Source organism: Melopsittacus undulatus, chromosome 3, assembly GCF_012275295.1.
Source record: "Melopsittacus undulatus isolate bMelUnd1 chromosome 3, bMelUnd1.mat.Z, whole genome shotgun sequence".
NCBI classification, from domain to species: Eukaryota; Metazoa; Chordata; class Aves; order Psittaciformes; family Psittaculidae; genus Melopsittacus; species Melopsittacus undulatus.
This window is the reverse complement of record NC_047529.1, coordinates 13,575,061-13,590,240: the sequence shown is the minus strand read 5'-3', so window position 1 is coordinate 13,590,240 and position 15,180 is coordinate 13,575,061. Positions and strand designations below refer to the sequence as shown.

Here is a 15,180-nt window from a genome sequence, read left to right as displayed (position 1 = left end):
TGCTTTCATAGCATGAACCACACCATACTTAAAAAGTTAGTTCCCCAGGTTACACAGGCACTGTGTGACTTACAGGCACAATCCATGGTTGAATCCTTATTATTTTAAAATGAGTTCCCACTGTTAAGTTGTTGCCAAGACTTCTCTAAGATCTGTGAATGTCCAGCTCTGACTCTGAGAGCAGGGTCATTACAGGAGCACAGTCCTACTGAAAATCAATCCGTGAAACCACAAGGTATGTGTGAAAATGAACCTGATGGAAACCCCCTTTCCATCATACCTGTTATATGCTAGAAGGACAAGGTGTTCCATAGCTCTGCTTTGAACAGCATGGACAGGACCCAGAAAGTCTAAAGTGTTACCTGAATATTGGAGAGGAATCACATGTGAAAACAGGAGGTGCAGCTAAACAAGTGATCCTGTTAAAAGAGTAGATGTTGCCAGATGTGACTTAACAGTGGCATATCCTTATTGTTCTTCTTTGACTAGGTTGTAAAGACTGGTCTTGATCAGGGGAGTGACGCCGGATACCTCACTGAATCCCAGGTAAGGAGATTAGATCCCTGGCTGTACTTAGTGAATTCTGTAGTGGGGGGGGGGGGGATTTGTATCTAACCACGCACAAAGGATAATATTCATCCCAGGCTGCTCAGAATGGTATCTCACTCCCTGCCCCTTCTTCTGGCAGCAAGGGTGTGAAAAAGGCCTGCTTAAACAACAGAACTGCTTTTCAGGGTTCTTCATCTCTGAAAACAGTTTGTGCCTTTTCTCATTCCTGTCTGTGTTTCCTTTCTGAGTAGGGAATGACCCGGGGGAGTTCACCAATACAGGTTTCATGGAGCAGGACTGTGATTTCTCCATGTGTCTGAGCTCTCTTTGTTTCCCCTGATTATCACCTGGGACAGGTATCCAGAGGTGTGGGTGTAGTGCTTTTGGTCTCCTCATTGTTTCCAGACAATTTGCTGCAAAGAAGCCATTTCCTCCAAGAGTTAACGTGAATTTTTACCACTGCTCTGTTTACTCTGTCACACTTTTTCACCATTATCTTTTTTCAGGGTGCTAAGTCTCAAATATTCTCGGTTTGCCATTTACCCTGTTTCCTAGTCCAGATACTTTGTGCTGGCCCTTTTTCACCCATTGATGATTTTGGGTGCTTCTGAAAATTAGGTGGGGTATTTTTCAGCAGTAGTTTCTCACCCCAAATAGGACTTCTCTCTCCTTGTCCGTTTGTCAAACTTAACCTTCCTAGTAGACACTCCAATTCAGTGTACTGGCTAATACTGGCCGTGCAGAGAGACCTCAACAAATCAGGGTGGAAAGGAACCTCATGAAGCTGAGTGAAGGGAAATGCCAAGTGCTGTCCTGGTGAGGAATAACCCCATGCACTAGTCCAGGCTTGGGCTAACTTGATTGGAGAGAGTCCAGGAAAGGGCCACAAAGATGATTAAAGACGAGAGCATTTGGTGCACAAAGAGACAGTGTGAGAACTGGAACTGAAGAAGAGAAGGTTTTGGAGGGACCTTATCAATGTGTATAGATCATAGAATGGCTTGGGTTGGAAGGGACCTTAAAGATCATCTGGCTAGAACCCAACCCTCCTTCTTTACAGGAAGGTTGGACCCAGGCTCCACTTTTCCATTCTACCTTTTCTAGTGGCAGAATAAGAGCACAAACAGAAATGGGAAATTCCATTTAAATATGCAAACCAACTGTTTTCCTGTAAAGGTGATGGAATGCAGGAAGATTGCCCAGAGAGACTGTGGAGTCCCCCTTTGTGGCAGTACTCAAAACCCAATTACACACAGTCCGAAGCAGCCTGTTCTGGTTTGAGTAGTGGGGTGGAACAAGGCAATCTCCACAGGTCTCTTCCAACCTCAACCATTCAGTGGTTTGGTGGTTCTGTGAAACAAGCCTCTGTATCATTCTTCCTTTTCTTTCAGTTCTTTACTTTCCTGGCACATCATTTGAGTTTAGCACCAATATCAGCTGTTAAGGGTAGTTAGGTCTTTTGCATTCAAGACCCAGAAGACTTCACCTCTTGCTCTGCTTGCTGCTTTTCCCCTGTATAGGTCCAGCCGGTAGTGAGGCTGAGTAGATATTACAATCATAGAAGATATTGTACTGCAGAGGTACAGCTACATGCACACGTGTTCTCACAGACACATGATATGGATGGCTGGCTGCACAAACAGCATGGTGCCTTTACTGGTGACACCCACATAAACACAAACAGCTCATGGGCATGGCCAGTGTGGGTGATTGATGCTGTTCCTCCAGGTTAGGTGATCAGAATTGAAGTTCACATGTGCACATACACCCCTTTATTAGCTGTCTGTAGATGTTTAATCTGTCAGTTGGCCACAGTGCCCAGTCTGACTAGCTGCTTGGCACATGGACCTTGTGTCTTAAATGCCACCCATTCCTGCCTGAGGTTTACTAGTGACATACCCAAGGAAGATAGGCATAGAGTTTGATATGGATGTAGGGCAGCCTGTGGTGGGCAGGCCCAGTGCTTCAGCAGGCAAATGTCCTCACCGGCAGGTTGCTCATGCATAACCCTTTTATTACACACATACACATAATTTTTGTTTTCCCATGCTTCTTCATCTTCAGTCATCCCAATCCCTCCCCTTCTCTGCCCTTGTCTTTGTCTCAATAAACAAGCTTCCCCTGATTAGTTTTTCCTCACTCAATCCACACTCAAATTTGCTACTTCTGATACTGAAGAGGTAATTCTGGCTGTGCACAGTGTCACTGGTGTGGGTCCCTTGACACTTAAGGCTCTGCAAGACCTGACTCCCCAGAAGACCCACAATGCTCCCATCTGGTTATCTCTGCATTTGGGTCATGGCTCACTTTGCTGCCCTGTGACTGCTGGTGAAATCCATCTGTCCCCCACAGTACTATCTGTAACTTTCACCAGCTTCTCACACTGCTATCTGTCACATCCCAGTCTTTCCTGCCGTGCTTAGTAGCTCCTTTTGCTCTCTCCTCGTGACAGTGTTCTGGTCTGAGATGTAGCTGTCTGCCTCCTACCTTAACAGTGATCTCCTGGGTATATCCCGTCTGTTCTGGTTATGCATTCCACCCACATTTGGTCTGGTGCTGAATAAAAGGCTTGGGATACTCTGTTCCTTACTGAAAAGAATGAATGTTTTTTTCCTGAGAACAGCAGCAGGATGGAGATCTTCCCAGAACTCTAAAGAATAATAAGTGTCAGTGTCGTGTCTTCTTTAATGCCTCCCTCTTTCCTCTAGGATAAGAGATTTGCAGATTCTCTTCCAGGTTCTGTGTTTCTGATATTTTAACAAGCCTCTAAGTCACAGGAATGTGGAGAAGGAAGGCACAGCCTGCTCCAAACTACACTGATTAGGTGTCTCTCCTTAACTGACTTGGCTCAGACAACATTAGTTTTCTGTTGCATTATGCCGTCTTTTGTCTTCCTGACTACTTTCCCGTTTCATGCTGAGCGCTAGGAGGTTATGCAGGCCTTAGCTTTTGTTGCCTGGTCTATGATCCTCTGAAAATAGTGCCAGGCTACTGCTGTCAGTAAGAACTGGCCTATTTAAAGATTTTTTTTCTCAAAGCCTGAGGGCAGAGGCATTTCACTTGGAAGCTACCCAGGCAATGGTCCCAGCTACAGCAGGATGCACGTAGGGGAGAAAGGGTTCTGTATAAGTGAAATTCAGTCCTGCTGCTGGGGAGCTAGAAGTGGCTCCTGCACTGAGGGACCCTGCAGCTGCTGGCTGGTCAAGGTAGCTGTGTCATTTCTGGCCTATCATCATGGCAGTGAACTGCCAGGCAATGCTTCTCCCAAAGCTGTGATGGGAGGGTGGAAATGAGCTGTGAATGATTCAGTGGGTAGGAGGGAGATGGACATGGAACTACAACCGGCTGGTTTTGTTCCCTGGCAGAACCCCTATGCCTCCAGATGGGAGCCTAAGAGGTACAGACTTTTTCAGGTGGTTTAAATGATAGTGTTTAAGGGAAAGGCCATTGAACAAGTAGTTCCCTGCTGCTCTTTGGCAGCCTGTGTGGAAGGCAGTGGAGCAAAGCAGACCGTGCTTAGCACAGCAGGTGCCTTGCTGCAGAGGATTCATATGCTCTGTCCCTTCTTCCTTTTCTAACTTGGCTACTAGTCTGTGCAGTTGTGGCTGTGCGTGTGTGTGTGTGTGTGCTGGAAGTGAGACAGATGTTAAATGCCAAACTCTCTGCTTCCTCTTTCCTTTCTTCCAGAACTTTGGCACACTTGCAATGACTAAGGAATCCAAAGCACTGATAGGACTTTACCACGGGCAGACACACTGCAAGAAGAACAAGTTTGGAGCACCTCAGCGAGAGGTCAAGTAAGTGCATGTGTGGGATGCCTGAAGGATGGGTTGGAGGACCTCTGCTAAAGAGAGAGGACCTCTGGAGGACCTCTGTTCTTGGAGTGAGTGGTCTACAGTCCTGAAAAGCAGTGTAGCAGCACAGATTGATTTCCAGCCTTCCAAAGGCTAATGCTCTGCAGCTGGGAGGTCTCACCCACAAGTGAAAACTTGCATAATTTCACTAAAAATAGTTCTTGAGTGGACAGGAGCTGTGGGAATCTGTCAGCAGCAATGGAAATTCAGTGATCAGCAGGTCAAAGGAGGTGATCCTGCCCCTCTACTCTGCTCTCGTGAGACCTCACTTGGTGTATTGTGTGCAGTTCTGGTGTCCTCAACATAAGGACATGGAACTGTTAGAACAAGTCCAGAGGAGGCCCACGAGGATGATCAGGGGACTGGAGCACCTCCCATATGAAGACAGGCTGAGAAAGTTGGGGCTGTTCAGCCTGGAGAAGAGAAGGCTGCGTGGAGACCTCATAGCAGCCTTCCAGTATCTGAAGGGGGCCTACAGGGATGCTGGGGAGGGACTATTCATTAGGGACTGTAGTGATAGGACAGGGGGTAATGTGTTGAAACTTAAACAGCAGAGGTTTAGACTGGATATAAGGAAGAAATTCTTTACTGTTAGGGTGGTGAGGTACTGGAATGGGTTGCCCAGGGAGGTAGTGAATGCTCCATCCCTGGCAGTGTTCAAGACCAGGTTGGATGAAGCCTTGGGTGATATGGTTTAGTGTGAGGTGTCCCTGCCCATGGCAGGGGGGTTGGAACTAGATGATCTTGAGGTCCTTTCCAATCCTAACTATTCTATGATTTTATGATTTCTACTTTTAAACGTGTCCCCTCGTCCTTTTCTGTACAGGACTCTGGCAGTGCTGGGAGCAGGACTCATGGGAGCTGGCATTGCACAGGTTTCAGTGGATAAAGGGCTAAAGACCATTCTGAAGGACACAGCACAGCAAGGCTTGGACAGAGGACAGCAGCAGATCTTCAAGGGGTATGTGAATTAAAAGGAATTTACTTGGGATGGAGTAGGGCTGCCGTCAGTCAAAATTCTCCTCTGCTTTCAAGCAGTCAGGAGCTCCTGACACCTCTGTTCCTTTGGAGTCTTCTACCATCAGATGTCACAGAAGTGCTTTCTTTTAGTGCTTTCTTTTCTATGCAGTGTGCTGGTATATTGCTATGAAATAGGCCTAGTGTATTCAGCCTTAGCTCCTTAGGTAGGTAGATGACCTAACAGACCATTGCTTTAGTTTTTAGGTACAGCAGTAGCTTATAGAGCTAAGGGGGAACGGAATAACCCTGGCTGCCTAAAAGCCCATGTTAGGCGAGGCATTGGGTCACACTTCTGAAAAGCTGGATCTCTTTCCCCTGTCCTCCTGGCTCAGCAATAATAGTGCTCAGCGGTGCATCATCAGGACTATCAGTGATTGAATCACTGGTTGGGGTTGGGGTTGGAAGGGTCCTCTGGAGATCATCCAGTCCCACAGCCCTGCTAAAGCGGGTTTACCTAGAGCAGGCTGTGCAGCATTGTGTCCAGGTGGGTTTTGAATACCTCCAGAGAAGGAGACTCCACAACCTTGCTGGGCAGCCACTTCCAATTCTCCATCACCCTCATGGTAAATAAGTTCTTCCTCGTATACAGATGGAGCTCCCTGTTTTTCAGTTTGTAGCTGTTACCCCTTATCCTGTCACTGGGCACCACAGAGAAGAGTAGCCCCATCCTATTGACCCCCACCCCTGAGATAATTGTATGCATTGATGAGATCCCCTCTCTGTCATCCCTTCTCCAGACTTAACAGGGCCAGCTCTTTCAGCCTTTCCTCATAAGAGAGATGCTCCAGTCCCTTAATCATATTCATAGTCCTCTGCTGAACTCCAGTAGATGCTTGTCCTTGACCTTCAGACTAGTTGACTTTCAGACTAATGCACCAGCTGAGTTGTGTGAGCTGGGCTCTCCTTTTTCCAGGGGGAAGGAGAGGCCAGTGTCAGTCTTTCTGGATTGGAGATGGTGATTTTGGTCCAGGAGGGAGGCAGGGATGCCCTTGCTGGCATGGTGCACCTCCAGCAGCCTGGCCTGCTATGGAGTTATGACAAAGCTGTCCTTCCCTAGGCTGAACAGCAAGGTGAAGAAGAAGAGCTTGACATCATTTGAGAGGGACTCCATTCTCAGCAGCCTTACGGGCCAGCTGGACTACAAGGGCTTTGAGAAGGCAGACATGGTGATCGAGGCAGTGTTTGAGGACATCAACATCAAGCATAAAGTGCTGAAGGAAGTGGAAGCTGTGAGTATTGTTTCTGAGCAGCTTGTGCTAGATGTGGCCTCGTATGGTGGAGACTCAGGTAGTCCTGTCCTGCACTGCTGAGTTTGTCACATCTCCTTTGTGCTGCAGTTTAGTGCTTGGTGCAATTTATGTCAGTAGAGGGGTAAGTGGTAAGGGCAGCCTTTCTATTCTCTAAGGATATTTACTGTTCAGTAAGGAGTCAGTAGTTTTTAGCTGAATGGGACAGTTCTGACATTTGCTGACTCCTGGGAACCACTCCAAAAACACTTCTATTTGTCTGACAACACGGACATGATAGTAATGTCTTTTGATATCTCCACAATTTATATTCCTTTACCTGCTGTCTCTAGCTTCCCACCACTGCACTTTTCTGTTCAAGAGGACAGTTGGGGAAGTAATTGGATGGTAAAAGATTTGGTCTGTGCACCTTTCTGAAGTCCCTCTCTGCCATGTGTAATGCCATTACTGTGATCTGGCAGAAACATGGGCGCTCTGAGATTTGCAGACCTGTGGAGAGTTCAGGGGAAGTCAGATCTGGCTGACTTGGGCTGTTTCTTTAGAATTGGTTTCTAATGCTGACAGAGAAAATCAAGTTTGCCTGGTTTGTCAGGATTGCCAGGTGATTGTGCTGTTCTCACAGCGCTCTGCACATCACACTCTGCACCTGTCTCCGCAGCCTGTGCATTTACACTGTCTCTTCCACCCCCTGCCACAGGTGATCCCTCCTCACTGTATCTTCGCCAGTAACACATCTGCCCTCCCAATCAGCCAGATTGCTTCTGTTAGCAAGAGGCCAGAGAAGGTGAGTACCCAGCGCCAACTGCCTGTTCTGCTCTGCACTGAGCTGCCTGTTAGGGGCAAACTGTCTTTGCTGGAGGTGAGTGCTGGGAACTTCTACTTCCTCCTCAACCATGAAACAGCTCATCCTCTGCCCCCAGTGCAAGCATTGAACAAAGAGCTTCTGATCTTTGGATGGGTAGGAAGTGGGTGAAGGTAGACTTGCCCCAAGTGTGATGTTATCAAGGCAGGGTGCAGAAGGGAGGTCAGTGCACTTCCAGGAAATGTTAATGCACATGGGTGCAGAGAAGCTGAGGAAGAACTCGAGCGATTCCAGTCAACAACTTCAGTTAGTTTGATAAGCTGATTAGACCTAGGAGTGATTTGCCATGATGGGAGAATGCTGACGCCTTCTTGGAGAGGACACTAACCTAGCAGCAAAAAGGGAAGGAAGGTCAGTGACTGGAAGCGGAACTCAGAGATGCTGAAATCACAGCATTGGTCAGCCGTGGCATCAGCTCCTGCAGGAAGGTTGGGGGTTTTTTTCCGGCTCCAGATGATCTACATGAACAGGATGTCAAGAGCAACTGTTGGAGGTTCCTCTCATATTCATGAGCCTCTTCCTGGTTTACTGTCAGACCTTAGTTACATCGGAAATGCAAACTGAGTTTTATTTCTTCTTGCAAATAACTTCCTCTTGCTGTATAAATTGACTGTGTAATGACTCTATATAGGAAACTAACAGGAAATCAGTTAACTAATTAGTGTATTTTCTTAAATTAGTTTTTCAGTCTGCAGCTCTCTCCAGCAGGTGCTCCTCTGGCAGATCTTAGTGCCAAGTGTAGCTTCCCAGAGGCATGAAGGTGACAAGTTGATTACATGGTCGTGTTAAGAAAGTGAATCACACTGCCAAATAATCTCCACTTAAATGCTGTTCCCAGAGGAAGGCTGCTCTTACCTCCGCATTTAGTTTCTTGAAGCATGTCTTCTCATCCTTAAATTCACTTTACTGTCAAAAAAAGGAAGCATAGAATATCAAGTTGGAAGGGACCTCGTGGATCATCTGGTCCAACCTTTCTAGGCAAAGTGTGACCTAGATTAGATGTCCCAGCACCCTGTCCAGACAAATCTCAACAGTGTCCAACACTGGGAAGTCACCAGGTCCCCAAGGAGATTATTCCAGTGACAGATGCTTGTGGTGAAAACCTAGGAACAAATCATTGACAAGCAGAACAGAGGGACTTTGATCAACACCTGTTTTCTGTGGCTGCTGTTCCACTCTCGATGCTCAGCAGAAGCACCACCCAGGCATGTGGCTCCCCAGCCAGCTCACACAGTACCTGCAGTCACACAGTGTCTGTGATTTACCTGGGGACTGAGCTTACTGAGATTCCCAGGCAGCTTTTGTTGCCAGACTATTAACAAGCATAAAGAGAGCTGAGCAGCACTCTTGATCCTGTGTTACCCCTTTGTCCTCACTGAGGCAGGAACTGTGGGGCATGTGATATGTCCTCAGGAAAGCCAAGGAGGGAAGGGAGTTGAGGAGCATTTTTGTCAGAAAGGGATACAGTGGAGTGTGTGGGTGAATGGATAGTGCACTGTGGTGATGGTGGGTCTTGCAGCCCTGCTTCCCTCTGCAGCTGGGCACTTGACTTGCATAGCAGATTACTCGGGGAGCCAAAGTCTGTCTTAACCCTGAACTCTTCCTTCTGCCCAGGTGATTGGGATGCACTACTTCTCCCCTGTTGACAGAATGCAGCTGCTGGAAATCATCACCACAGACAAAACATCCCAGGACACAGCTGCTTCTGCCGTTGCTGTTGGCCTCAAACAGGGCAAGGTCGTCATCGTAGTAAAGGTGAGGGAGCACTGCACAGAATATAAGCTGGGATAATGAATGAAAGGGCAGGCTTATGCACTGAGGAGGCTGAAAGATGGTTGAGGGTACACTGGCATTAGCTACTCATGCTGAGAAGGAAAAATGGAGGTTAGAAGATGGCAGGTGCAGATGATCCCTGAAGTGTCCTTTGGAGCAGCCATGGAAGGCCACGAGGCACAGGTGCAGTCTGATCAGCCAGCATGAGGAGCTGGCAGTCCTGCTCTACACAGCTTCCAGGAGGCTTGAGTCTGTAGTGGCATCTGAGAGCAGAGGTGGGGCAGGATTCTCACCACCTCTTTTCCCTGCCAGGCGGCAAGGACAGAGGGTCAGTGAGCAGTAACCCTCCTCTTTCTGGATCTAAAACTTGTGTGAGAGGGGGGCAGAAATACATATATAAGTGTAGGCAAAGATCTATACCAAGCGGAGGGTGAAGACTGAGCACAGCAAGGCAGCAGCTGAGAACAAACTACTGTGGTCTCTAGGAGGAGGTAGCAGAGCCTCAGAAAAACCATGGGCTTCAAGTGTTTCATCAAGCTGACAGCTGCTGTTGAACTCACGGTCTTACAAGTGGAGCTGGTCTCATGCTCAGCAGGGCTGCTGTTTGAGCTAGGTGGGAGGTTCATCCAGTAGGCTCAGGGCAGCTAGAGAAGTGTATTATCGGATTGGTGTTTTCACTGGTGTGTGAGGTTACCAGCAGTGCTGAGCAGGTGTCTCCAGTGGTGCTGGGAAAACTGGCTTGTCAAAAAGTGCTCTCAAAGCAAGTGGAGATACAGTGCTGCTTCTCTGACCCTCATCCCCACATGCCTCCTGGCATGGCAGTTTTCAGGTAATCTCCTGCTTCCTGACTTTGTGAGCAATTTCAGAGCTGAACCAACCAGTTTGTGCCAGTTCTGCTTGTGCTGAGCACCCTTTCCTTTGTCAGCCTGATAGGTTTGGTGAAGCAAGGGGACTTATGCAGCTTGCTTGGAGCCTCCAAGCACTATTTCAGATAAAACCACTCTGGTGAGAACTTCCAGTGAGTGAGTTTGTGGAGGTCTTCAAACACTGCAGAGCCCTCCAGGATAAAATAACCTGTCCTAGTAGTCTATAGCTTACTGTTAGAAATGGAGTTCAGTGTGCTTGTCCTGTGTGTCAGTGCCTAAGCTTGGGCCATGAAATGCAGTTCTTGTGCTGCCAAGAGGGGCCGTGTTCCTGCAGTTTGTACTCACCTGCCTTCCTGCTGCACTTCTCTTCACAGGATGGGCCTGGCTTCTACACCACCAGGTGCCTGGGACCGATGCTGGCAGAAGTGGTCCGAGTTCTCCAGGTGTGTATCCCATCAGCTACTGTGCCTCTGCCAAATAGTCATGTAAACTGCGCTTCTTCCATACCCTCAATCAGGCTGACCCCAGCCCTGGCCAGGAAGGGGGGTGTGTAACCAGCCCCCGTCCTTGTGCTTGTCCCCAGACCACTACTGGCTGAGCTGGGGTTTGATGGGATGTGGTAACAAGGGTCTCTCCTCCCTACACAGCACCAGGGAGAATCAGGAATGGGGTGAGCACGATGACACTGCCCCTGTCAGTCATCAGATGGCTAATGGGACTGGTTGCAGTCTGTGGCCCTAGATGAGTGAGGGATTTCTGCCCCACACTGGTTTCGGGACACTCACCCAGAAATACCGTTGCTTCCCCTTCTATTCCTGCAGGAGGGCATTGACCCAAAGAAAATAGACACCATCTCTACAGCCTTTGGCTTTCCTGTGGGTGCTGCCACGTTGATCGATGAGGTGGGTGTCGATGTGGCTGCACACGTGGCTGAGGACCTTGGCAAGGCCTTTGGCGAGCGCTTTGGAGGAGGCAGCATCGAATTGTTCAAGCTTATGGTGCAAAAAGGCTTCTTAGGTGAGACACTAGGTTGGTTTAGTGTTACCGTATTTCGCCTTTGTTCAAGGAAAAGCACTGGTATCCATCAGCTTCTTCTGCCTTCAGGTGTGAGCAGTCATAAAGAGTCCTGGGAATGGGTCTGGAATCCCTCCCAGCTGTACCCTGGGTAGACCTCTGGCTGCAACCAGACCTTCTTTTGCAGAACCAGCAGCAGCTGGCAGGATGCTGCCCAAAGCAAAGGCAGCAGACAAGATCTCATGAACCTCTCTGTGGCCCCTTCCTGAAACCTGCCCTAGTGCCCTGGGACACAGGGAGCAAGTGGCTGGAAATAAATGTTCTCAGGTGAAACAAGCCCTGAGCTGAGCTTTAGAAGCTCCATCCACATGATAGAGGCCATGCCGCTGGGTGCCAGAGGCAGCTGGGTCTCTGAGCATGCCAAAACAAAGTAGTGTCCATCAGTGGGATCTGCACATACACCATGATAGCTCTCATCCTCCAGTGACCTATGCTGTGACCAGACTCCTGGCAGAAAGAGTTGCTCTTCAGATCTTGTCATCTCTGTCCCTTGCTCCCAGGGTCCTTTTGCTGATCTAGCCACAGAAATTGTGGTTTTATTTGACCGTCCTCTAGTAGTAGTGAAGACATTAGGGCCTGGCACAGAGGCAACATCTCATTAAGGATTTGGCTGAACATGGGACCTTTTCACTCTGTCCTTAGTGAGGCAGTAAATGGGCTTCCTATGAAGTGCAGAGATGCTGCCTGTGCTGGAAGGATCTACCTGTGCTAACAGCAGCAGGAGTCACAATATCATCAGTGGCAAAGATGTCAGGAGCAAATGGGATGTGTGGCAGGATGTGACTATGTTTTTTTATGCTCGGCAGGTCGTAAGACAGGGAAAGGTTTTTATGTTTACCAAGAGGGGGTGAAGAACAGGAGTGTCAATTCTGCTATGGACGAGGTCTTAGCACAGTTCCAAGTGCCAGCCAATCCTGATGTGTAAGTAGCTGTGCGTGTTTGAGTGGTGGTGTGGGCTGGCTCCCACCCCTGACCTGATCAAGCCTTTGCCATTCTTATGTGCCTGCTTTGGGACATGGCACAGAGCATAGTCCTTATCCACATGTGGATAGGGACACCCCAATGTGAGAACCCATCCTCTCCCCCTGGCTTTAGAGAGTCTCCCGTGCATGCTGGCATCATGTGCTCCTCCCTCCAGCTCCTGTTACCTGCACAGCCCTTACATCCTTTCCTTGCAGCTGCACTGAGGAGGACATCCAGATGCGCTTGGTGACGAGGTTTGTGAATGAGGCAGCCATGTGCCTGCAGGAAGGGATCCTCAGCAACCCCTTGGAGGGAGATATTGGTGCTGTGTTCGGCTTGGGCTTCCCACCGTGCCTGGGAGGTAAGGGGTTTCAGCTGAGCTAGGCTGTATGGCTTGGTTCAACAGCTTTGTCACGGGCTTCCCTAGTGAGCTCTAGCACCAGAGGCAAGGCAGATGTTAAGGTCAAGTTTGAGCTGCAGTCTACAAGCCCAGGTGTCCTTTTCCCATGTAAAGCCTGAGCCAGAGAGGTTACTCCAGCATTCCCACCCTATGAGAGGTAGCAGTGAGCCTGAGAGCTGCTGTCAGATGTTTTGGCAAGGACCCTGTGGAGTTCCTGTACTGGTAACAGCTGTTTAACAGAGCTGTGGCTGCTGGAGTCAAAACACTCCAACCAGGTCATTTGCTGTGTCTTCAGGTTTGAATAAGAAGGCAGAGCCTTGCTGGCTCCAGCCTCATCAGCACTTCCTGGGAGAACTTTGATGGAAGAGCTTTGACCATGCCTGATAGCTGTGGGCTGTAGGGGGGATGGGGACTTGCAAAGGCTCTGCAACTTGAGAAAATCCCTGGCTTGCTTTTGTGCAGCCATACAATGCTTGGTGAAAAATGAGGCTCTGGTGTCTCATATCTTACCACTGCAACTTGCCTGGCTGGGCAGGCACACATCCAGCACTGCTGGAATGTTACTCATGCTGCACATAGAATTCAGAAATTGTGCCCCAGGACAACAGATAAAGCTGAACTGACAACCTCAGCCATGGGGCAAAGCACATCTCAGGCCAAGATACTTGCTGGGCCCAGCCAAGAGCATCAGCAAAGTGCTCCTGGACCCATCTGCAACCTGGGTGGGTGGTTGTGGCCATGGATGAGACATGAGCTGAGTTTGGGGTTGCACCTGAAGGGTACCAGGGGCTCTTGACCCATGAGATAGTGCTTCTGCCCCGTGCCTTGCATTCCACCCTTTGAGGCAAGAGAGCAGTCCCAGCAGTCGAGTGTGTCCGCTTTGTGCAGGTGGGCAGGCAGGGACCAGGTCCTGGATTGCCCTGCTGAGAGCCTGGGGCTCTCCTTTGGAGAAGGATGGAGTGGTCAAATGCAGTGCTCTTGCCCTTGGTGCTTCTCGCCTCCTTGGCACAGCTGTGTCCCCTGTGCTTGCAGGTCCCTTCAGGTACGCAGACTCGTACGGAGCCAGGGAGCTGGTGGACAAGCTGCGCAAGTACGAGGCCGTGTACGGCTGCCAGTTCACGCCGTGCCAGCTGCTGCTGGACTACGCCAGCAACCCCAGCAAGAAATTCCACCAGTGAGCGTGGCCCCACACCACCCGCCCGTGACGCGCCGACAGCTCGAGCTCCAGAGGCACCCCAATCCGTAGGTAATCTCCAACGCACCCAGGGGAGGAAGGAGAGTGGCAGCGGATCGCCTCATGGCTTCTCCTCATTTCAAGTGCCTTAGCAGCAGCTACTGTGTGTTGGGCACGTCCGTCCTGTGCCAGCGTGGGCCTGGTGGCTCCTTGCTGGAAGAGATCTTTTGCGTTCACCTCCATGCTGTGATCTCCAGCGCTCCCCACTGGGCAGGCTGCACCCAGGATGGCACCGGCCCCGCAGCCTTTCCGTAAACTTCCAACAGAATAAGCCCCCATCTCCTGGGTTTGGACTCCATACCTATTTGTCCTCCCGTCTCGCTGGGGCAGCAGCCTCTCAGCACCGAGGAACAGAACTGTTCAAGTCGGAAATAAAGCGTTCAGGCAATCCTCTGGGGTCCTCTCTGCTTTTGCTGGCTGAGCCACCCACCGAGGGGCTGCTGGCAGTTGCTGGAGGCAGTGCAGAACAAAGGCTGCCTCTGTCACCTCTGCCATCAATCAGGGGCTGTGAGGAGCCTCCGGTTCTTTTGTCTGGCCCTGAGCACTGCTGCCGGGCTTATTCTGGCAGATGGACCCGCCTGTAATTGCAAATCGAGCAGGCAAAGACCAGAAGGGTCCCCCGTGGGGAGAGCTCAGTTTAAACTAAAAGGCTTTAAATCTCCCTGCACCTGTCACTGATTTCAGAGCTTGGCCCGGTCTCACTTCTTTGGGCTTGCTGTGATGCCATGCATCGCCTCCCCAGCTCCAGCCTTTCTCTTGCATCCTGCCAGGGCTGGGGACAGGAGCTGGGTGATGCCACTCTCTTCGTGCCATATCCATGTGTGTTTCCTGAGGCTCCAAAATCTAATCATCTCCTGGTTTTGCTGCCTGCTGGGGGAGGCACAGGACTGCCTGTGGAGCCAGTAACCAGCCTTCAGCCATCCCTGGGGGGCTGCAGCCCCTGGGACCTGCTCCCTGCCTGTGAGAGCAGGGCCATGGGTTACTGCCCCACGGAGGGCAGTGCATGTGAGGACTGAGCTGTGGCCATACGGCTGAAGTCAGGGCTGGGTGTATTTTGCCATTGAGTGGGGTGCTTTTGGCTGGGGTTGCAGCCCTGAGGGTAGGTCTCTGCCTCCCTTCCCCAAGATTATCTGTGTACAGCAGGCAGGGGAGCTTCTTTTCCATCCCTGGGTTCACCAGAGCAGCTCCAGGAGCTCCAGGAGCACCATCTTCCCAGGCAGGGGGATCACAGATCCCCAGAGATGGGCAGGGTTTGTGAGGATGGGAGAGATCCCCAAAGCCTCCTTCCCCACTGACAGCCTCTTTCCCTCTCCCCAAGCCAGGGCCTTCTCTGGTGGC

The 15,180-nt window shown here is 50.1% G+C and overlaps 1 protein-coding gene across 2 annotated transcripts in view; it reads left to right on the top strand.

Moving 5' to 3' along the window:
- Positions 1-14,232, top strand: part of HADHA (hydroxyacyl-CoA dehydrogenase trifunctional multienzyme complex subunit alpha) — a 28,579-nt gene extending 14,347 nt beyond the window's left edge. For both annotated transcript variants that reach the window (XM_034060560.1, XM_031046565.2), the window contains exons 10-20: positions 490-546; positions 4,237-4,346; positions 5,230-5,364; positions 6,481-6,652; positions 7,368-7,454; positions 9,147-9,287; positions 10,546-10,614; positions 10,993-11,188; positions 12,052-12,166; positions 12,424-12,569; positions 13,641-14,232. In XM_034060560.1, coding sequence (XP_033916451.1) covers positions 490-546; positions 4,237-4,346; positions 5,230-5,364; positions 6,481-6,652; positions 7,368-7,454; positions 9,147-9,287; positions 10,546-10,614; positions 10,993-11,188; positions 12,052-12,166; positions 12,424-12,569; positions 13,641-13,786 — 1,374 coding nt within the window. In that variant the 3' untranslated portion in view covers positions 13,787-14,232. The remainder of the gene's footprint in view (positions 1-489; positions 547-4,236; positions 4,347-5,229; positions 5,365-6,480; positions 6,653-7,367; positions 7,455-9,146; positions 9,288-10,545; positions 10,615-10,992; positions 11,189-12,051; positions 12,167-12,423; positions 12,570-13,640) is intronic.
- The last annotated feature ends 948 nt before the right edge of the window (positions 14,233-15,180 follow it).